The sequence below is a fragment of the Antechinus flavipes genome, chromosome 4 (assembly GCF_016432865.1).
Source record: "Antechinus flavipes isolate AdamAnt ecotype Samford, QLD, Australia chromosome 4, AdamAnt_v2, whole genome shotgun sequence".
NCBI classification, from domain to species: Eukaryota; Metazoa; Chordata; class Mammalia; order Dasyuromorphia; family Dasyuridae; genus Antechinus; species Antechinus flavipes.
In genome coordinates this window covers 436157976-436181747 of record NC_067401.1, presented here as the reverse complement: position 1 = coordinate 436181747, position 23772 = coordinate 436157976, and the positions used below count along the sequence as shown (strand labels likewise).

Sequence of the window (23772 nt, the reverse complement as noted above, 5' to 3'; positions counted from 1 at the left end):
ACATAGGACCTTTTGCAAGCCAATGCAATCTTCTCATACCCCAGAAAAAAGCTGTTAATCTTCATTGACAGAGGGAGTAATTTTCCACTTTATGTCAATGAAATCCGTCCTCTCTCTGCCTCTCTCCCACATTGTGCAATGTACTCTAAACTAAGCAGGGGAGCTCCTGCCTTCATGTAACTTATTGTTATTGGAATTGAAATTCCTCCATGTGTGTTTCTCTGTCTCTCTGTGTCTCCGTCTTTCTCTTTCTCCATCTTTCCCTCCCTTATTCCTTCTCTCCTCCCTCTTCCCTTCCTCCCTCTCTCTTTCCTTCCCTCTCTTCCTCCTTCCCTTCTCTCTTTCTCTCTCTCCCACTTCTTTCTTTTCCTCCTCCCTCCCTCCATCTCCTTCTGTCCCTCCATTCTGTCTTCCCACTTTCTCTCTTCTTTCTCCATTTCTCTCTCTCCCTCCTTCTCTCCTTCTTTCTCTTTCCTTCCTTTCTCCCTCTTCTTTAATCCTTCCCTTCTTCTGTCCCTGCCTCTCCCCCTTCTCTCTCCCCTTCTTTCTCTCTCCCTTTTTCTTTCTCTCCCCCCCCTCCTCCTCTCTAACTCCCTTTTTCTCTTTCTTCTCTTTGTCTCTTTATTTCCCTCTGTCTCTGTTTGTCTGTCTCTGTCTCCCTCAGTAAATTTAGATATATATATACATGCATGTATATGTATATATACACACAGAGAAATGTAGAAAGTATAAGCAAAGTTATACAAAGAATTTCAAAGGGAAGGTAAACGCCCTTTTAATAGGAAGGATCAGGGAAAGGATGATATTGGAGGAATATTTGAGCTATACTACTGAGGAGGGACAAGGCCCCTTCATCAAACTTTGTATGGCTTTTCACACTTAACACACTGTTCTGCACACAGTAGGTCATTAACAAATGTTTATTGAATGAATGAATAATGTCTTCTTGAATGGAAGGTTCCATTTGAATACGAATTATAAGTAATTGAGTTTCTTATGGTAGTGGTTTTCTTTTTTCCTTTGGACAGCATTTGTTGGTTATGATTTGTGCCAGTATTTGGATGTATTTTTTTTTTGTTTTGTTTTAAGGTAAAATATAGGCATAGCCTAAAAAATAAATGAATAAATAAATAAAGGCCTGCTTAAGAATGTGTTCAGAAATGTTGACATTGACACACTTGCCAAATATGCTATGTCTAGAGCATAAATTATAAACTTTCTATTAAATTTTCATGGCAATGCATAATTTTATGACAAAATTAATACTTATTTAGACAAGGTCTTAAATATATTTAGCTATCAAGTATTCATATTTTAAATAATTGAGATTTTTCAGAGCAATTATAATTGCAAAATCTCACATGTACTACTGCTGAGCATTTCTTTATTCTAATTTAATTTTTAGCGTCTCTTGCTGCTCTCCCCCCACTTCCAGCTTTCCAATGCTCTACATGACTAGTACTGTAGCTAAAGCATTTACAGAAGCACTGCCAATTGGGAGGAAATAATAAGAAAAATCATACAGGAGACAAAACCGAGACGGCTTGATTGCCAGCTTGTGAGCAATTCTGTGCAATTAATATGGCATACTTTAAAAAAAAATGGAAGTTTAAACTGTTGCCTTGTTAACTGTTTAACATTATGGTACTCTAACTAAAATAGCACATTGGTTGAGAAAAGACCACTAATTCATGCATGTCTTTAGACAGGCAGACACAATGACCTGTGTCTTTTGCCCTTGACAAAATTGGGGCTATCGTAAATTGGTTAATTTCAAGATAATACGAGCAGTTGAGAAATATAGCAGTTCTGAATATCACACATTTCCAACGGAGCCAGATTCCATCTGATGTATGTAAAAAATTCAAGCTTGCATCTAAAGGAGCAGCAGGAGAAATTTTCTCATTCTTTTTGGTGAGATCTGACATCAGCATATAGATGGCTTCATCAATTATTGAGAATGAGACTAAGAAAAGAAAAATGACTGATTTGGGGGGATTCATTTTGAAGTCTGAATTTGAAGCACTCAGACTGAATCAGGACTTGTATATCTAAATCTTTCAGAATTATCTTCTGCTTTTTCACTAGCTCTTTTTTGCTAAATTTTCCAGTTCTAGAAAAGCAGGCACTGAAAAAGCTCTAATGCACTGAGTCGAGCAACATAGGATGCCCACTGATCTTCTGCAAGGAATATGCATCATGAAGAAGAGTGCAGATTCCATTCTATAAATAAATAGCCCTAAAGTTGGAAGGGGGAGAATCAAGAGCCTCCTAAATTGAATGATGACTTACTATCTCCTTTTAGATGTGGTCTATTTATTTGGTCTAGGTAAATACCACCCCTGTGTCTATTTCCAGTCTTTCCTGTGATACAAGACATGGTGGGGATTACCAGAGGATTTCTTTCTCTTCTTTTTCGCACTCTGATTTGCATATTCTCCATAAGAAAGCTTTATAGGCTCTGTTGGTTGATGATTCGAGAACTGTAAAACAAATTGCTTGTGAATTCAGATTCATTTCTAAGTCTTCATTTATCTTAAAAACTCCAATATTCAGGATAAAAATAGGACTAGAGTAATAATTTTTAAGGCAGTTGGGTTATTTTCTGCTTGTAGTCAGGAAGACCTGAGTTCAAATTCATTGTCAGACACTAGCTATATGACCCTATTCAAATCACTTAACTGCTGTTTGCTTCAGTTTCCTCATCAATAATATAAGGGTGATAATAATAATAATAGCATCTCCCTCTCAGGTGGTGGAGAGGACTAAATAAGATATTTCTGAAACACTTTGTGTACCTTAAAGCTTTAGATAGATACTAATATATGAATAATATATACTAGTATGAACTATTTTATAGCATAAGTAATATATGTGTATATATATGCATTTATGTTTATAAAATGTGGGTTGTATATATTATATAAATGATGTGAATATTATGCTAACATGCCCTCTCTGTACAAGGAACTATACTAGATTTTGGAGAAAATTCTGGAATACTTAGAAACTCAGATCTATGATTTTGTCAATGTTGGTAATTTCTCCAATATTGCAAATTGCAACATATCCATACATGCTTATCCCAGATAAGTCTTAACTATGTCCTGCCTTATGTCTGCCACAGAGGGTATACCCAACATGTGGGAACTTTTCCTTACCTTTCCCTATTATTTCTAGGATAATAAGAGAGCACATAAAATCTCATCATTCAATATGTTTAATGCTTTTCTTCACAAGTAAAATGTAAATTTCCAGAAGACAGGAAATGTGCTATTTTTACTTTATATCTCCAATACCATCCATGGAATAAAGACAATCCAATAATAGCCTTCTCTTCAAGAAGCTTACCTTCTACTCATGGTGGAAAACATTGGGCATACTAAACCCTTTTAATCTTTCTGAGCATATGTTACCAATGAGATCATTTTCATATGTTCTGGTCTGTCTCCCTAACAACTTCCATTTCTTAAAGGCAGGGATATATCTTATACTTTTTTTGTATCCCATTACTTACTTAGCAGGTATTCTACAAATAAACCCATCCTGAATACAGGGAAAGTTACAGATATAAGGCATGAAATTCCAGGAGTGAGTGACTAGCAAAATTAGTCATTTAATCTACTAAAGTCACTGAAGCTTTCCAGATCATTGATGAGAGAAAACATAGGAGAAAGAAGTGAAATCACAAATGGGAAGACTTTATATGGCTGTTGTTAGAGTACTTAGATAATTCATAATTTAAAACTATAATCATTACATACATGTTAAAATATTAATAATTCATTTTCACTTCTTTTCATTCTTATTGTTTTGTTTCATTAGGAGAAGAGTATGATCAAGAAGCATCTCATTTATTTCCTCCTTTTGGGATTTTCTCTATACCAAAAATTAATGCTAAAGCTCAGATTGCAAAAATTTCAGTTTGGTTTATTTTTCTCCTGATGTCTTCAATCTGTTTTTTTCAGCCTTGCCAGAGTTATTCCTTCTAAGTTCCTTATATAACTATCCCTACTACTAATTATAGGTGGGGTTTTTTTTGGCTTGTCTACTTTATCTTGTTTTTCTCTTTTCCCTGTATTTACACCTTCTTCTTCCAAATCTCATCATCACCTTCATCCATAATGGCCTTCAGATTATCCATAGCTTTGATACTCTATGAAACCTTCTACTGTTCAAATTAAACACTAGTAACTCCATGTAATTTACACTGTATTAAAAAAGGTTAGGACATAATATTTATCTAGCATCCTAGCATCATAGATCTAGAGTTGGGCAGCACACACAGAGGAGGGTATTTTTATTCCTTTCATCCCAAGAATCACTAACTGACCGTAACAAAAAAAAAAAAATGTCACATTACAGAATCAAATAAATCATAGAATTTCTGAGTTGTCTGGCACTTTTGCAGTAGGTGATTCAAATCTGTGCTTTAAAAAGAATCCCTAGTATAATACACAAATAACCATCCAGTTATCTCACAGTGAGGAGGAACCCATTGATTCTTCCAATGACCTAATGCATAATTGGAAAGTGCTGGTTGTGGGATTTGTTTTCCCTGAAGTCAAGCCTAAATCTGTCTCTCTGCAGCCATTTTACCTATTTATGACCTGTAGGCCCAAGTAATTGCAAATCTAATCCCTCTTTCACATGACAGACTTTCTAGTACTTGAGAACTGTTACCATAGTTCCTTTCCTTCTGGCTAAACATCCCTAGTTCCATCAACCAACCAACTTTTATAGGATTTGGATGCAAAGCTCCTTCTGGTGGACCTCATCTAGGAACTCTTCAACTTAGCAATGCCTCCAAAATGAAACAGTCCTCTATATCACTGGTTCTTAATCTAGGGCAATGATTTTTTATTTAACATTTTTTCCACTTTTTATTTAATTTTTTCCCAAATATGTATAAAGTTAGCTTTCAACATTAATTTTTATAAGATTTTGAATTCCAAATCTTTCTGCCTCTTTCTGTTCCTTCTTCCCCAAGGAGTTTGATATAGATTATACATGTAAAATCATGCTAAACATATTTCTACATTATCGTGTTGTAAAAGAAAAATTAGAACAAAAGGGAAAAACAATGAGAAAAAAACAAGAAAAGTGAAAATACTGTGCTTCAATTTGCGTTTGTAGTTTATAGTTCTTTCTCAGAAAGTGGATAGCATTTTCCATCATGAGTCTTTTGGAATTGTCTTAAATCACTGTATTACTGAGAAGAGTTAAATCTATCACAGTTGATCATTATATAATACAGATTCTGCTCACTTCGTTCAGCCTCAGTTCATGTAAATCTATGCAGGATTATCTGAAATCCACCTGCTTATTTCTTATAGTACAGTAGTATTCTGTTACATTTATATGCCAAAATTTATCCAGCTATTTCTCAACTGATGGGCATCCTCTCAATTTCCAATTCTTTTCTCCCAAAAAAAGAACTACTATAAATATTTTTTGTGTATGTGGGTCTTTTCCCCTTCTTATGGTCTCTTTGGGATACAGACCCCAATAGTGGCATTGCTGGATCAAAGAGTATTTACAGTTTTATAGCCCTTTGGGCATAGTTCCAAAATGTCCTTCAGAAATTGTATCAATTTGCAATTCTAACAATACATTAGTGTTCCAATTTTCCCATATCCTTTCCATCATTTAGCAACACTTTCCCTTTCTGTCATATTAGCCAATCTTACATTGTGAGGTGATATCTCAGAGTGGTTTTAATTTGCATTTCTCTAATCAATAGTGATTTAGAGCCTACAATCCATGATTTTATATGTGTATATACATATACATATACATATACATGAATCTATATTCCTTTGTAATCCTGTGTATTTTATTTAATACATTTAAAAAGCATTAATCTGAGAATTGGTCCATAGCCTTTTCCAGAATGCCAAAGAGAGCCATAACATAAAATAATGATTAGGACCCCTCCTGTGGATTTAGTCTCACTAGAAAAGAGTGCACAAAGACTATTATTTCTTTATTCCTGGTAGCTATATATTACTTAATGTATTCACTTAACATGAGGAAGTATGGCCTCATGACAGATCCCAAGGGATTGCTTAATGTTCTCTCTGAAAATGATCCCAAAGGGCATTTGGGTAAGAGTACATGAACGGCCCATTGTGATATCTGTAGTTTAAGGAAATGCCCTAAATATCCTTAACATCCCCTCAATATGTCATTGTGGATTTCTTATCCCTGAACTTATCAAAACACTTCTTGAATCTATTTCTATACTTTAGAAATATGTAATAATGTCTCCTAATAACAAGTTCCATATGCCTACAACTCATATCATCAAGAATACAAGAAGCAACTGAATGAAAATGTTGGATTAGGACCAATCATAAATAATACCATCAATACAGAAAAGCTTTCAAAATGAGCACATATGCAGATTTAGGGGAAAAAACATGCAATGATATCCTTTGTGAAATGAGAATTAGTTTGCCACTGCCCAGCAGCACCTGGTTTTTATGAGCACAAGAAGCTTTCCATTCCATATTGGAAAATGTAATTTCCAGGCCTGAGTTGTCCCTTGAGAACATTGCATTTCCCTGTTCCCCAATTTTGGCATATGGCACAGGACTGCAAAGCCCAAACAAGTGAACACTCCAGAGAACCCAAAGGGGTGTGAGCAACAGTTTTCTCTCCCCAGCCCAATCTATAGCTAGCTATATTGGAAACAAAACTTGAGAAGTGCTGCTAGAACATACTGCAAATTACAAAATGTGTGGGTCTTTGGAACTGTTTTGAAAATTTTCATATTTTCTAGCTCCTGTTTTTACCAAGATAACCAATGTAGCTTAGAATGTCTCACAAATATTTTCAAGACATAAAAAGTAACTTCTAGCATATTTCATGTGCTTTTTTTAAGCATTTTGCCTTATACAACATCTTTGCTGTCTTAATTGATTATGCTAGAAAGAGATGATAATCTTTTAGAATTGTAAAAACCTAGAATCAATATATGGTCCAGGTCTTCTTACATTTCAGAACTGTAAGAAGTTGGTTGGTGAAAAAAATTACCTCTTCAATTCCACTAACTTCTAAATTAAATTTAGACTTTCTTTCAATTCAGTATAGGCAAGAGACATTATTTTGAGAAGGGGTCCATGCCATAAGAAAGATTAAGAGTCTCTGGAATAGTCAGGCTTTAATGACATTGAAAATTATTACATAAAAATGTTACTTATTTGTCATAATAGTTACCTGAATGATGACTACTCAAATATCCTGTTGCCTAAATTTATTTAAATCAATTTTATCTCCCCTCTGCAATTGTGAAAGGTCTTCTCTCTTCTTGATAGGGAAGCATTATTCCCATTAGAATTAATTAATGAAGTAATTAGAATTAATGGACATTTTCCAATATGGAAGAGCCTAAACCTTATCTTATATTATACCCCTAAGAATTTGCTTCCAAAGATCAACCCCATAGAGGAGCGACAGCACAAAATTCTTGTTTTACTGTTATATTTTAACAAATACTGGACCTGCCCTTTGGTTGAAATTCTAGCATCCCAGCAATTTATGAAATTTCCAACAACCCATAAAATAGATCATAAAAGAGAGGCTTCCAATTAGTGTTAGTTCAAGACATAAAGACAATAAAAGCTTAACATATTCCCTTGTCATGATTAGCTTAAAAGTTAGTTGATCATTATCATTTTGTCTATCACAGTTTCAAAAATTAAAAACCATTGGAAAACATATTCAAAGCAAGTATAGTAGTTAGAAAAAATCCTATATGGGGAGTCAGGATATAATGGCTTTCCAATGGAATCCTGGGGCAAACTGCATTGTGTTAATTATTGTTAATTTGGCCATCTGTAAAATGGGTGCCAGTTTATTATCTTTCAGGTATATATGATTCATAGGATGTTATGAGACTCATGTTGGGGAATTTGTGTCAAGGTGAATTATAGCCTGAAAATGCTAAATAAATATAAAGTATTAATATTATTTTAAGCATGAGGTATTTAACAAAAGAACATTGATATAGATATGAATTATTTCAATCTTATTATATAGCTGGAAGGAATCATATAGGACTTCTACTACAAAGCCTTCATTTCATTACTGAGGAAACTGAAGACCAGAAACATTTAATGCTTTGTCCAATTTCTCTCAAAGTGAACAAGTGAAAGCCCTAGGATAAGAACTCAAATCTCTTCTTAACTCCCATTGAATACTCTTGACTCTACACTTTGAGGTCACTGTGTTCATTTGGATTTGAGTATTTCATAAAGGGATAAGTAAATGATTAAAGCAAAATTTTCTTTTTGTCAGACACCTAACGCTCTAGTATAAGCTGAACTAATTTCTAAAAGTTTAGAAAGACAAATAAAAACAAATACTTTTTGTCCTCCAAACATATAAATAATAATAGTTATCCTTTATTAAAAACTTTTGAAAATAAAAATGATAGAAATGATTCACATATATTTAGTTCATGGTACCAAATGCAAAGAATTAAATTATAAGTAAGCATATGTTAATAGAATCAGAATGCCTTACAGAAAAAAAAATTACCTTATAAATATTTGAAGAGATTTTGACACAAAATGTAGGAAAGAAAATAAGCCCCAATCATCAGTATTGTGAGATTAATCCAGGACAGGATGAAGGGTAGAAAACTTCATGAAGTCTGATGAAACATAGCAATGACTTTTAATTCAATTAAACAGAATTTATTTGGAGTTTGATTATGTGTGGAGTGATTGATCATTATTTATTAAAGGTTCCAGTTTTCTTTCAAGATCCCCCTTGTCTGTTTCAAATGAGAGTAACTATTTTTGTCAGAAAAGTCACTAATAGCATTCTTCAAGTAAACCCTTATAAAAATATAACCCATGTCATTCAGTAAAGGATCTATCAAAATTGTTTTCTAAATTATTCCCAAAGCTTTCCAAACCCAAAATGACCTCCATGCACAGGGAGCTTTTGATGTTGCTGGCAACAGATGATATGTCCTGATCAATATGTATGATAGTGAGAAATCTGAAGAGTCTTTTTGGCATCTGCTTAAAATAATCTGCGCTGGGAATAGGAGAGATTTACCAAAAAAAGAAATCAATAAACATTTGTGGCGATGATGTTAAGATTAGGTCGAGTTACAGATTTGCTTGACTCATGTCTATTAAAAGATTTTGCTTTCCTAAGATCTAAAACTGCTATGATTTTTCTAGGCTCTTTATAGTGTGACATCTTTACTTCTTTTCTCATCTTCCTCAATATACCTCTAATACTAAGATTCAGAATTATTTCGCAATCAATTGAAATTAGTATGTTTTTCCAGGTAAATCTACTGGCTTTTGGGGTGATCATCTACAAAGTTTTTCGACATACTGCAATGCTAAAACCAGAAGTTAGTTGCTATGAAAATATAAGGTAAGCTTTCTTCAAAGTCTCCTTTTTGAGGGATATTAGCTGCATGACACTAGATAAGACATTTGACCTAGCAAAACCTCAATTTCTTTATTTGTAGCATCACAGAACCATTGTGAGGTTCAAATGAGATCATAATTCAATTAACATGTTATTTATTGATGCTTACTATGTGCAAGAAACTAGGAGTATGAAGACAAGTCATTGACCTCAAGAAACTGACATCTCAGATTAGAGACAGAAATGGGGTGGAGTGGGCACAGAGTACCTTCACAGAGAGCACTGAGCCTGGTCAGGAACTCCTGGGTTCAAATCCAGCTTCAACTGTGTGAACCTGGGCAAGCCACTTAACTTCTATTTGTCTCAGTTTCCTCAATGGTAAAATGGGAATCATAATAATAGCATCTACTTCCCAGAGTTGCTGAGAGAACATATGAGTTAATAACACTTATAAAGCTCTTAGCTCAGTGCCTGGTAAATAGTAGGTCCTACATAAATACTAGCTATTATTATTGTTGCTATTATTATTATTATCATACTAAATGGTGCTTAGCCATCCTCAAAACACCATATAATCAAATACTTCAATGAACCAGTAATTTCATTGATGTGTATCCTTCCTGATCATACAGATCACAAACCATCAAAGCATCCCATTTCTCTGGTCACAAGTTGACCACAGGGGCTCCTGTCAACATGCTAGGGTCCTCTCTTGATTCTGTTGAATATCAAGATGATAGCTCATATATATAAATGTCAATTATTATTATGTGAAAAGTGATAGGGCTTGTGTTCAGAAAATCAAAGGTCATTTCTTAGTAATTTTCCTTTTAGGGACAAAAATCATTTAAAAATATTTGTGAGGGGGTAGAGAATTGGTCGTATTTTGCATGTTGCCATGATTTTCTCTATCAGCTTTCTCTCCTTAAAACTGATTTATTGAGACCTTGAAAATCGTTTGTGAAGGGAAAGCTGAAGTGTACAATAGGGAACATTGAAAACAACGTACTGTTTGTGTTGCTTAGAAACACTCCTGCAGTTTCCATGTGTTGTACCAGATTTATAGTTAGGATTTAGCTATTGTGTGATTGATGACTTTCTGTTACTCCTTCCCCTACACAGTCTCATGGAGGGAGCTGGTTTTAATGAAGTTGAAAATGATTCATTTTCTAAGGAACAGGGCTAAAAGATCTTCCATACTAAGGAGTGATTGGACTAAGAATGAATGAGAAAGCAATCATTAGTTACTTCATTTTCAAGGCAATGAAAGTCATCAGTATAGTCAGTGAATAAGGCTGTATAATATTTCACCAAAGTCATAGGCAATTCTTTTGTTTTTTGTCAAAATGTGTGCACATGCACACACGTGCACATATGTATTAAACAAACATTCACATATAGTATATGCTTATGATATACATACACAAACATATTATGTGCCTCTAACATAGAGACATCAACACTCTGACCCTGGAAGAATTGAGAGGCATTTGTGTTGTAAGATCAAAAAGAAGAAAATCTAGTTTTACATCCTGCACCCTTTTCTGTATCACATCTGAAAGGAAGCCAGAAAATTCTTTTGATGTTGTGCACATGGGCTGACCTATGAGCACACAGCACATTTTTCAAGGTTTCTTAGGGGAAATACTTCATAACAGATATATGTTTTACCTTTGGGAATTACATGAACAGTAGATTTAAAATCAAATCATATTGGTCTGCAGTATACCAGAAGAGGGAGGGGGGGGAAATATTTTCAGATTAAGAAAGTCTCTTTTTTTAAAAAATTATCCACTTTTTTAATGCTGTATATAACCTGCTTTTAGCTATTAGTTCTTGCAGCAGTACAGCAGCACACCCTAAAGGCCACCCCATGTAACTATAGTAAGATTTCTTTTTTTTCATAATTCAAAATTATTTTCAATCTTTGTTAAAGAAGAAGTTTCTTTGGCTTGTGAATTTTCCACAGTATAATCATGGAAGACTTAATTTAAAGGTGTCTAACAATGTGCTGAAGCTTCCTTTGTAATATTATAAATATGATTTAGGTCATGTGCACGGGGAGCTCTGGCTCTGCTCTTCCTCCTTGGAACTACCTGGATCTTTGGGGTTCTCCATGTTGTACATGCATCGGTGGTGACAGCATATCTTTTCACAATCAGCAATGCTTTTCAAGGAATGTTCATCTTCATATTTCTTTGTGTTTTATCTAGAAAAGTAAGTATTTCATCTTCATTAAGTATCTTATGATTGTTATACATACGACTGATACTCCAATGAATGAAAATCTTTATCTGAAAAGAATTCATTCCCTTGGCCTTTATTTCCAAAAGACAGTGAATCTCATCACCATTATTATTGATTGCTCTCTGGAAAGTTTCAGATATGGATATTTAAGCATCTCAGCATGATAGTCTTATGTTGTCCTTGATTTGAAAATAGTATAAGAGTTTTTAGAAATATATAATGAGTGAGTTCATGGAATTCTGTAAAAGTGACTTTTGTTTGTCTTCATTTTTTTCCAGATTCAGGAAGAATACTATAGGTTATTCAAAAACGTTCCTTGTTGTTCTGGATGCCTACGATAAATAAAAGAACATTCCAATTCACTACAGGCAAAGAGAGAGAAACCAGACTTAAATGTTATTAATTCATGAAATATGGTATTGTGAAAACACAAAGTGACCTACTGGACAGTCAAACTTCAACTCAGTCATGCCATCTACAGGATAGAAACTATCATGAAATATGCAATTCAACATATTCTACCCTTTGCAGCTACTCTATACAATTCCTACAAATCAATGTAAATTGGTGTCAAAAATAATAGACCAGATAAGTGGGGAGGATTTGAGTTCTTATTGGAAACAGAGCTACAACTATCAAAAATTTTATTTCTTACCTAAGGAATGATCAAATAATATGAAAGAACTACTTTTTCCCCTTGAATTCTGCCTTCAAAAAATGCCTCCCTTCCTATGTTAGTAAGGAATTTCTTTCTCTAAAGTGGGAATGGAAGAAAAGAAGAATAAAAGATTTTTTAAATGGCTACTCAAAATATTCAGATGTCCTTCTGGTAAATTTTTCAACATAAATTAGTTAGGAAATGGTAAGGATAAAATAAGGACTAGAAGGGAAAAGACCTCTTTCAAAAACTTAAATAAATGTTCTGAAGTTACATTTCTATAACAGCAATTTATAGACCCCTCTTTGAGAAATCAATTTCTTTCTGTGAATAATACTCTGGGAGAGACTCAGTCACTTCTTAAGTTAATTGTCGATGGGCAGTTGTGCTCTGCTGATTCTTCACTTCTGTGCCTTTATGAGTTTAATTAAGTCAAAAATCAATGCTGGAGAAATGTATAACCTGATATAACAGTCAAGCTACTGCCTGCGTGTGTCAAAGGCCCATTGCTATACATGCCATTAAGTGTAAAAACATTGTACATAGAGGAGATATTTCTATTGAAATTAGTTTTCCTGAAATGAATATTATCTTTGGGGGGCTGGTCTTTTTAGATGCTTTGTTTTTATTGTCTGAAGTCCTATAGAGCCCATTACCAGATTCCTCACATGATTTTCATCTGATAAAAGGCTTTGTAAATATGAAACTGTGCATAATTTAATTTTTCTGTTTTAAAAAAATTCTTTTTTTAAAAAAAATGTTATTTATAACAAAGAAATCACTAAGAATTCCTGTTGTATCTTCCCCCCTGAAAACTTCTCTATGGATGTTTTGTTTGAACATGTGTGGGAAAATGTACTATCTCCCTAATGGGAAAAAATATATATCATTTTTCCCTCAAAGAAATAATTGCAGAATTAAATATAATGATTGCTGTAGTGTGAATTAGGTCAATATATGGAATATTTTGCTTTGACTTTAAAAACCATTTCCTTCGTATTTAAGCTGAGCCCTACAAATGCTCTCCTACCAAATAAACTAATGCCTGAAAGAAATTTTCTTGCATCAGCTTTTCTTAGTTTTCACCAAACATGAAATGGAAATTCAGAAGCTTTATATATTTGAAGAGTGTCCTGGCTGGTCCTTTCCTTTCAGCTCCTCATCTCTTTTATGGACAGTCTGTGGTCTGTCAGAAACATCATCCTGCCCAGGTATTTATTAAGTGGCCACACATGCATGACCATGTGTGAGTTACCATCAGGCTGGCTGGCCCAGGAAACACGCTTTCCTACTGCGTAATGACTGCAGTAGCCTGGGTGATACGGAGCAAAGTAATTTGTCTGAGAACACAGAGGATAAGAAGCAATGGTGATGTTTATGTAATGACATCTCTAGGAGCAAGATCCCAGTCACAGATCCATATGGCAAACCAAAAACCTAGGATACTATATTCATCAATCCTTCCATTGATGTCAGTGGGAAACCTGGCTTCTAAGAAGACAGCTGGGGGTGGAGGGAGTCTCCTCTGCCAGATAGCGAAAGCTTAGTATTTCTCTTACCAGGTTTCATATGGGGGAATTGAATACCCTAACTAAGAAAAATGGTTTGTTTGTTTGCTTGTTTAAAAAAAAAAAAAAGATTGTAAATCATATGTATGGAAACCTCCCCATTTTCCATGCTCTTGGATCAAACATGATCAAAGTTAAACACTGATGCACTATCAGTAATTGTTTAGCATCACTAAAAAGGTTTTCCCCATCATGTTCCTTGTTTTCAAATCATATGCTATTTCAAATAGGAGTTCTATGGATTTTAGAATAATGAACAAGAAGCGACCTTGAGCAGAGTTAGGACACAATAATGCCAAGTGTGCTTGGAGTGTGCCTTAAGGATTGGAAGGATCCTAAGAAATCCAAATAATCAATTCTCCTCATATGAAGCTCCAAAGAGAGCAGGTGACTTGACTATCACCCAGGAGAAGTGCGTTCATATCTTAACACTGATCAATCTCCCTGCATCTCATCAAACCTGTTTCCTCCTCTATAATAGAAGAATAAATAATGTGTGTGCTCTCTATCTTGCAGAATAGTTTTGAGGTCAGCATTTTGCAAAACTTAGCTGTAAAAATGTAAGTTTTAACTATTGAGTCAGTTTTATAAGGAAAATAAAGCCGTGCTATTTAAATATCTTTTACTCCAAAGTTAATGGCAATACCAACAAGAGAAAATAAGTATTTTTACTTTAGACAGGAAACATTGTAGCTACAACCAAAAGCAAAGAAGTTATGTATCAATCAACAAACATTTCTTAACATGTCAGGCATTGTGCTAATCAACAATGCTACAAATACAGACAGAAGGTGCCTTGTCTCAAGGAGTTCACATTCTAATGAAGAAAGCAAAATGTAAATGCATAGGTACATATAAGATACAAACAGTAAAAAGGAGGTATCCTTGGAGAAAGCCAAAGTGCCATGTTTTCTTGTTTGAAATAAGGACACAGAGATGTGTTAACTAGCAATGTACAGGGTTTGGGACAGGGACTAGCTCTGTGATTTAATTGGTATAAGGAATTCCTTTGATCAATGCAGGTAACTTAGAGTTTTAGAGTTACTAAAACAGTGAGAACTTAAATGATGCAGGCTCAGACATCCAGGGTACATTAGAGACAGGTCTTGAATACAGGTCTTACTGGCATTCTATATGTCATTAGCTTCTGTTTCTCTTTTATATGGTCAGGTGGATTGGATTTATGATTTGATCAATGCAATGAGCTCTTGATATGGAAATAATAAATCAATCAACAAGTATTTATCAAGCACCTATAATGTTCTAGGCATTTATCTACACAGTGGGAATACATATATCAAAAGCAGTCTGTACATACAAGGAGTTCACATTTTACTGTGTTCAAGATAAATAAACTGTGTGTACACATACTGATATATAACGTACATACACACACATACATACATATGTATTATTGTTATTATGTATACATATTTGTTGTTGTTTAGTTATTTTTCTGTTGTATTCAACTCTGCAATCTCATTTGGGGTTTTCTTGGCTAAGACACAGAAATGGCTTATCACTTTATACTCCAATTCATTTTACAGTACATGTCTGAGACCAGATTTGAATTCAGGATGTAGAATCTTCCTGACTCCATGCCCAGCAGTTTATCCACTGCATCACCTAGCTGCCTATGTTTGTATTTATGTCTGTGATACAGGTAGATAAATATAGATATATATGTATGTATGTATTTTATGTGTACATATATATACATGTGTACATGTGCATGCATGTGTGTATGCATAAACACAAAAACAACAAATACACCGGAGGGAAGGGACAACTAACTGAAGAATTAGGGAAGGCTCCTTAGCAATTAAAATGAGTCTTGAAGAACAGCTACGTATTCGTATTTGTGAGAAGGAAGAGAGTTTTAGTCTTTGGAGTTAGTCTGAGCAAATACCTGGAGATGGGAAATGTTTGTTCTGCAAGGGAATCTCCAAGTAGACCAGACTAGCAGGATCTCAGAGGGTGTGTAACATGTGGTTAGCCTACAGGGACAGATTGGATTCAGATTGTGGACATCCAAGAGAGGAAGCTTGGCAAACACTAGGAGAGTCACTTGAAGTTTCTTGAATAAGGTCAGACCCCTCATTAAGAAATATCAATTTGGCAGCTGAGTAGAGAATCATATGAAGTTGGGAGAAACTAGAATCACAATGATCTTTTAGGAGTCTAGTGTAATAGTCCAGACCAGAGGTGATGATTCCTGCCAATCAGTAGCCAAGCTATAAGGTAGTCTAAGTCTCCTGTGGCACTGAGACCTTAAGTCATTACCCCTTACTTTTATTACAGAACTATTTGGAAATCCATAATCCTTATTTGCATAGATGAGCCAAAAAAGTAACTAGCCTGGGAAATTTTTCATTATTATACTAATAATATCATTAATACTAAATGCATTTTGCTGAATCCAATTCTCCTTTCCCCTCCTGAGGTGGCTAGGTAAAATCTTAAGGGTGTATGGAAATCATTCGTGAAATGAGCAGTGATTTCACATTTATTATTATGATAGGCAATAAAGGGATTCATGAATAGATTTCATGAGCTAAACTTTTTTTTAAATGGAAAGAATAAAAGTGAAATTATGAGGCTCAGTGATATCCTTTACAAAAGCTTACAATATAATGTTAAATACATTCAAGGGAATATAAGCTCCAGGAGGACAGGATTTAATTTTGTCTTTGTAGCCCCAATATCTGATGCCTTGCAAAAAGCAGGCATTTACAAATCTTTATGAATTAAATTGAATTGATTCACAATTAATTCTTACTAGCAAACTGATTACAGTTTAGTAGGAAGAGATTTATGAATAAAAAATGGAGAATATAAAATTGTTTATAATTAAATATAGATAATATATCTCTTTCATGATATCAACTACTCTGCTCAATGCTCTTCAGTGGCTCCCTTTCCATTTGCACCAAATTTAAATGCTTTACCTGGAAATTAAGGCATACATCCCTTATGCTACATTCTGTGTTCAGTTACTTCTCACTACTTATTGATACACATCTTCTGATTGAATCAGATTAGGACTCATCCTGTTTCATAAATAGTCAGTGAGTCAACATGGATTTATTAAGCACCTATTATGTGCCAGGCACTAAGAATTGGACCCTTGTTGTCCATTTCAAAAACAATCTCTCCACAATTGGTTTCCACAAACTATTTTTACTTCATTCTTCTTATTGTCTGAAAGTCTATCAGTTTTCCTTGCTTTTTCTTTGCCCTATTCCTCTCCCTTAAGCATGAGTGCTCCATAAAGCTCTCACCTAGGGCCTACTCTTTACTCTATATGTTTTGATTTTCTTTTAATGATATTTTCAAAATATCACAGGTCCAATGTATCCTCTGTACTCAGATAACTCCAAATCTAAGCATCCATGCCCAATGTCTCCCATGAAGTCTCAACCTGCTTAATCAGTTGCGTTCAGAACATCTACAACTGTTCTATCAGTGTCTCAAATTTATTTGATCTGGTATACATGTGCATTTCAAATCTTCCCTAATGTAAATTCCTTGAAGCCTGGGGTTGTCTTTTTTTCCCTTTCTTTTCTTTTAAAATACATAATATCCCTATACCTATTGAAGTGATTTACACATTTTAGTAATTAATAAATGTTTGTTGAATTTTTTCAAGCAAATCTCACGCTAAATCCCATCTGCACACCTCTATTCTTGCTGTCCCCCCTGCCTGAAATGGCTTCCAGGCTAGACGTGCTGAGCAGGAAGCAGCTGCTTGTCTTTTGAGGAATGATGATGTATATCCCCAAATTCTGTCAAGTGAGAAGAAATCAAGTAAGGATCAGAGGAAAAGAAACAACAGCATTGTATAGGTAAAATAGGATTGGATGTGGAGTCTGGAAACCTGGGTTCACTCTATTGTGAAGCTTTTCTTAACTACTCCATCCTCTGCTTCCCCCTTCTCCCAAATGCAGAATCACTCAATACAAATAATAATAATAATAATAATAATAACAAAACAAAACAAATGTAAAGCTTAATTACCCAATCTGTGCAAATTTCTTATGTAATTTGTGAACTGTTAACTTAGGAATTTTAATAACAAATGTTATAAGCATTGAGAGAGTAATCTTTAAACAATTATTTAGTGACAAAGTAGATTGTCTTCTTTAGCTTATGCATATTTCCTTTCTGTTCTCTTTGAGACTTAGTTTATCTTCTTATTTATGGATACCATTTCATGAGATGATTTGTAATTAAAATGTGTTATGTACATAAATTTGGTTTTAAATATAAGCAGTCATTTTCTATCATATCTACCAAATATAATAACATTTAAAGGGTTTTTGATAAAGAACTTTCTACATTTTACAATTGTTTTGTGTTTCATATTAAAAAAGGATTGTGTTATATATGTTATATAAGAATGGATTAAATAACATATGGAATGTATAAGAATATAAGTGCTTTATAAATATACATATGTGAGTATATATATATATATATATACATATATATGTATACATTTGATACATAATTGTATTTTATTCTTACTACCACTCTGTAAGACATGAGCTAGTATTATCCTCATATTATATATGGGAAAATTAAGGGCCCATTAGTTTATTTTTTTCTTTTTTTTTAATAACTTTTTATTGACAGAGCCCATGCCTGGGTAATTTTTTACAACATTATCCCTTGCACTCACTTCTGTTCTGACTTTTCCCCTCCCTCCTTTCACCCCCTCCCCCAGATGGCAAGCAGTCCTATACAAGTTAAATATGTCACAGCATATCCTAGATACAATATATGTGTGCAGAACCAAACAGTTCTCTTGTTGCACAGGGAGAATTGGATTCAGAAGGTAAAAATAACCTGGGAAGAAAAATAAAAATGCAAGTAGTTTATATTCATTTCCCAGAGTTCTTTCTTTAGCTGTAGCTGATTCTGTCCATCCTTGATCAATTGAAACTGAGTTAGATCTCTTTGTCGAAGAAATCCACTTCCATCAGAATACATCCTCTTACAGTATCATTGTTGAGATATATAATGATCTCCTGGTTCTGCTCATTTCACTTAGCATCAGTTCATGTAAGTCTCACCAGTCCTCTCTGTATTCATCCTGCTGGTCATTTCTTACAGAACAATAACATTCCATAACGTTCATATACTACAATTTATTCAACCATTCTCCAATTGATGGGTATCCATTCATTTTCCAGTTTCTAGCCACTACAAACAGGGCTGCCACAAACATTTTGGTATATACAGGTCCCTTTCCCTTCTTTAGTATCTCTTTGGGGTATAAACCCAGTAGAAACACTGCTGGATCAAAGGGTATGCACAGTTTGATAACTTTTTGAGCATAGTTCCAAATGGGCCTATTAGTTTAAATAACTTTTTAGAGTCACACAAATAGTAAATGCCAAAAATAGGATTTGCCTTCATATTCAGTACCCTATCCACTATGTTCCCTTACTGTTAAAGTGATCTGATAAGTTTGACCTAGAAAACAGATTTGAGTAGTGGAGGCTGGAGGAAAAGTATTGATAGCCATCTTTAAGCATTGGAAGAGCAATCATGTGGACAAAAGATTTTACGTGTTTTGCCCAGTCTAGATGTTAAAACTTGAATAAATGAGCAAAAGTTGTATGGATAGAAGCTTTCTACTCTATATAAGGAACAATCTTCTAACAATTAGAGCTGCCCCAAAATGAAATCTATTCTTTTGGGAAATAGGTAGCTCCAAATCTCTAGAGGCCTCAGTTTATGATGAATGGTCATTTATTGGATAGATTGTGGACATTAGGTATGAATATCCTGGATGACTTCTGAAATCCTTCCTAAATTTGATATTCTGGAATTTAACTCAATTCAATTCACTTCAACAAAACTTACTATGTTCGTGGTACTATATTAGCTCCAGAGCTACAAAGACAAAAAATATTCTACCTTCAAGAAATTTACTCATTCTAGAAGTATATGGGGTATTTTCTACTTTACAAAGAATGAAAAAGAAAATCTATCAAGAAATAATTTAAAACATGATGATAAAAATCACACTAGATAGAAACTTATGGAATTTCCATGAAGAATGCAGAGGTTAAAGAAGGAATAAATATGAGAGCTGCAAATCAAAGTATAAAATTCTAGAATAGAAAGTGAAAATAAATAATTAAGAAAGTGAGAGCTGAAATCATTTTTTTAGAAAAAAACACAATAGATAAAAATTTAAAACTACCAAACAAGTTGCAGCAGAAACAAGGAAAGGGTGTTTTTACTTGACTGCTTAAGTAAGAGGAGAAAAAAAAGAAGGGAAGAGTTAAATAACTAGGGAAAAGGAATTAATATGTTAAGCAATATTCCAAAATTAAGGAAAGGGTCACAAAGAGGAGAAAGGAATTGGAAGACTAAATTAAGAGGGGGGGGGAAATCCACTGGGAAAGGTTTGCTTGCAAGTATATTAAGCTGAAATAACTGAAGAGACAATGTGCTTTTCTTATAAATAGAAAGGAAAAGGAATCCTAATTTAGAAAACAAAATATTCAAGGCAAATAGAGTAAATTATAAACTAAATCCTAATGATTTTAAATGTAAATGGGTTGAATATTCCAATAATGTGAAAAATAATGGGTAATAAGAAAACAAACCTTATGATTTCTTGTTTACAGGAAACATATGTAAAAATCAAAAATATATACAATAAAAATAAGAGTTTGGAATGAAATTTATTGTGTATCAGATGAATTCAAAAAAGCAAGAGTTGGAATTATGCTATCACTCAAAGTTAAAACAAAAATCCATAACTCAAAAAAGGAAAGGATGTTATGCTGAAATGAACTATAAATAACACATTCACATTAACATGAAATCTGTCTGCTTCAAGTTCCTTAGCTTCTGAATTTTTCAAGAAAAATTGAATTACAAGAAAAGATTCAGATAAGAAAATATTGGTTGGAGATTTTAATGTTTTTCTTTTGATTTTGGAAAAATCTATAACCGAAATATAAATTGGGGAAAATATAGAACTGAATAAATTTCTGGAGAAATTATAGCTAAAAAGACTAATGACATCTTCTAAATTGAACTACTAAAGAATATACTTAGCACCACATGGAATTTTATAAAAATCACTGGGGGCAGAGATGTTGTAAATAAAAATAAAAAGGCAGAAATTGTAAATATATCCTTTATTGACTGTTGCACAATAAAAATAGTAATTTCAGGGAATAAAAACAATTTCTTTTCCAAAAGGAAACTTACTAATAAAATCCTAAATAATGAGTACATCTTAGAAACAACTAATTAGGTGTGTGGGGAAAAAATTCCAATGATGATAAAATACTAAAGTAGCTAGGATGTTGCTAAAGCAGTCTCAGGAGACAGAATCTCTGAAATGCCATCCATAGGGAGTTTAAAAAGATAAGCGAGCAGAAAACTATAAATGGACAAAAGGCCTAATGTTCAAAGGGATTTTGTAAACTACAGATTTTTCAGTCTAATTCTAGAACTGATTAGCAGGGGTTTTTTGAAAGGATTTAGGAAGAGAAATGGCAATTACTAGGAGTCAGCATGAGTTCACAAAGAACAAGTCATACCAGATTAAACTATTAACCTTTCTAATTAGCTCAGAGAAACTGTGTAGACAGTATTCCTAGATTTCAATAACTCAATAATTAAAATCGACAAATATTTTTGAAGTCATTACTAAGTCCTCACCCTGGGGAAGATGCAAAGTTCAGACAATAGATAGTGTTTACCTTTATGAAGCTTTCAGTTTATCAGTAGGATCTGAAATCATTTTCAAGATTTTTTTTCAAGAAGGTATTTGACAAAGAATCTCATGAAATCCTTAGAGATAGGGCAAAGGCATCAAATACAGAACCCACTGGCCACAATGAGTATGCCTGAGTACTGCTGAAGATTAAAATTTAATTGGTAAATAATTAGCAAAATAAATATATGATAGAAAATTGATAATGTTATTCGTTTTTTTCTAAGTCAAAGTATAATGCAAAGAATAGCTTAGTGGCTCCCATTTCTATTTCAGTTTGACATCACTGGTCTAAATAATAACCCAATTCATTGGATGTGTTAACTAGATGAAACATAACTTTACATTAAGAGTGATGATTGATTAGCAAGTGAATAAATAATGATCCCTGGGAGAAGTTCTCTGGGGGAGTATTCTAACTTTCTCATTCAAATTTTTTGCTAATTATCTCAATGAAGACCTCATTCATCAAATTTCATCGCATTTAAGATGTCATTAAATTTGAGGTGACATGTAGATACATGGCAATATAGAATCAGAATCTAAAATAATCTTGACACAGTGAAAAAACAGCCTGAATCTAATAGATTGAGGTATGATGGAAATATGGAAAGTTCTGCACTGAGATTCAAGAAAGATTTCAACTTCACAAGTACATGGCAATCAAAAATGGAAATTTGACTTAGGCTGCAGTAATAGAAGTCAAGTTTTCAGAATAAAATAAGGCATTCTTTCTATTTTATATATATTTTTTAAATAAACATAATTTTATGGGTGAAGTTATTAATTTTTTTCCACCAATGTAGATCTTATTGCCATTCTCCAACTAATAGTCTTTGAGAGTTGCCTGTAACACCCAAGATCTAAGTGACTTGTGTAGTATCACAATATGTGTGAGGGATAGATCCTGAACCCAAATGTTACTGATTCCAAAACAGCTCTAACCACTATAGCATAATGTCTCCAAAGTCAAGAATAAATAATGCAATACTGTTGTGCTGGAAGAAATGAGCAGCTGGTTAATTTTAGAAAAACAAGGAAAGAGTTGCATGAAATAATGAAATTAGCAGAACCAAAAGAATGTTGCATACAGTAACAGAAATATTGCTTGAAGAATAACCATGAACAACTAAGTTATTCTGAATATTATAATTAAATCAACTTAAAAGGACCTATGAAGGAGACTCTATCCACATCCAGAGAAAGAAGTGATAAATAAAAATATACATAATGTTTTTATATTAATATAATGCATATCATATATATACATATATATCTGTGTAAATATGCATGTTTTGTGTGTCTAATTATAGCTATATATCTAATTATAGCTTCTCTAGTGTGAGGTGAGGAGGGAGGAAAAGATATAGTTTGGAACTTAAAATAGAACCCAAGAAAAATTTTTTAATCTAAGTAAACACTAAATATTACATCTTTATCTGAATACACTGGCCAAAAGAGGCCAATAAAGAGATAAAAGACATCCAGATGAAATTCACAAGAGTATGAAGTAAAGGAACTAGGCAAATTTACCCAACAAAAAGAAAAGATTTGGGGGTTTCATTATAGTAAATATTAATGCATTCATAGATCTGTGGTTCCATACTTTAAACATCACTACTGAAACTCCATCCTCTGAGTCAGATCACACACCCTCCAAAGCTTTCATCTTGACATGGTTATGATTATATGGGAATGATAAGACCTGGGTCCAAATCTTATTTCTGATATGTAGTTCTCATTCTCTCTCTCTCTCTCTCTCTCTCTCTCTCTCTCTCTCTCTCTCTCTCTCTCTCTCTCTTTCTCTCTCTCTCTCTCTCTCTCTCTCTCTCTCTCTCTCTCTCTCTCTCTCTCTCTCTTTCTCTCTGTCTGTCTTTCTTTCTGTCTCTGAATTTCTGTCTATCTCTATGTCTGTGTCTGTCTCTCTTTTTGTGTCTCTTACTCTGTGTCTCTCACTGTCTCTATCTCTCTCATTCCATGTCTTGCACTTTCTCTGTCTCTCTGTCTACCTCTATGTCTGTGTCTCTCTCTAGGTCTCTGTATTTCCTTCCTTCTCTCTGTATCTCTCTGTCTCTCTCTGTCTCTCGATCTCTGTTTCTGTCTCTCTGTGTCTCTGTCTCTGTCTCTATCTCTCTCTATCTCTTTCTCTCTGT

The 23772-nt window shown here is 33.8% G+C and overlaps 1 protein-coding gene across 1 annotated transcript in view; it reads left to right on the top strand.

Moving 5' to 3' along the window:
• ADGRL4 (adhesion G protein-coupled receptor L4) overlaps window positions 1–13359 on the top strand; it is a 125569-nt gene extending 112210 nt beyond the window's left edge. Inside the window, exons 14-16 of the mRNA XM_051999166.1 lie at window positions 9311–9402; window positions 11448–11616; window positions 11925–13359. Of these exons, the coding sequence (XP_051855126.1) occupies window positions 9311–9402; window positions 11448–11616; window positions 11925–11987 (324 nt within the window). The 3' untranslated portion in view covers window positions 11988–13359. The remainder of the gene's footprint in view (window positions 1–9310; window positions 9403–11447; window positions 11617–11924) is intronic.
• The last annotated feature ends 10413 nt before the right edge of the window (window positions 13360–23772 follow it).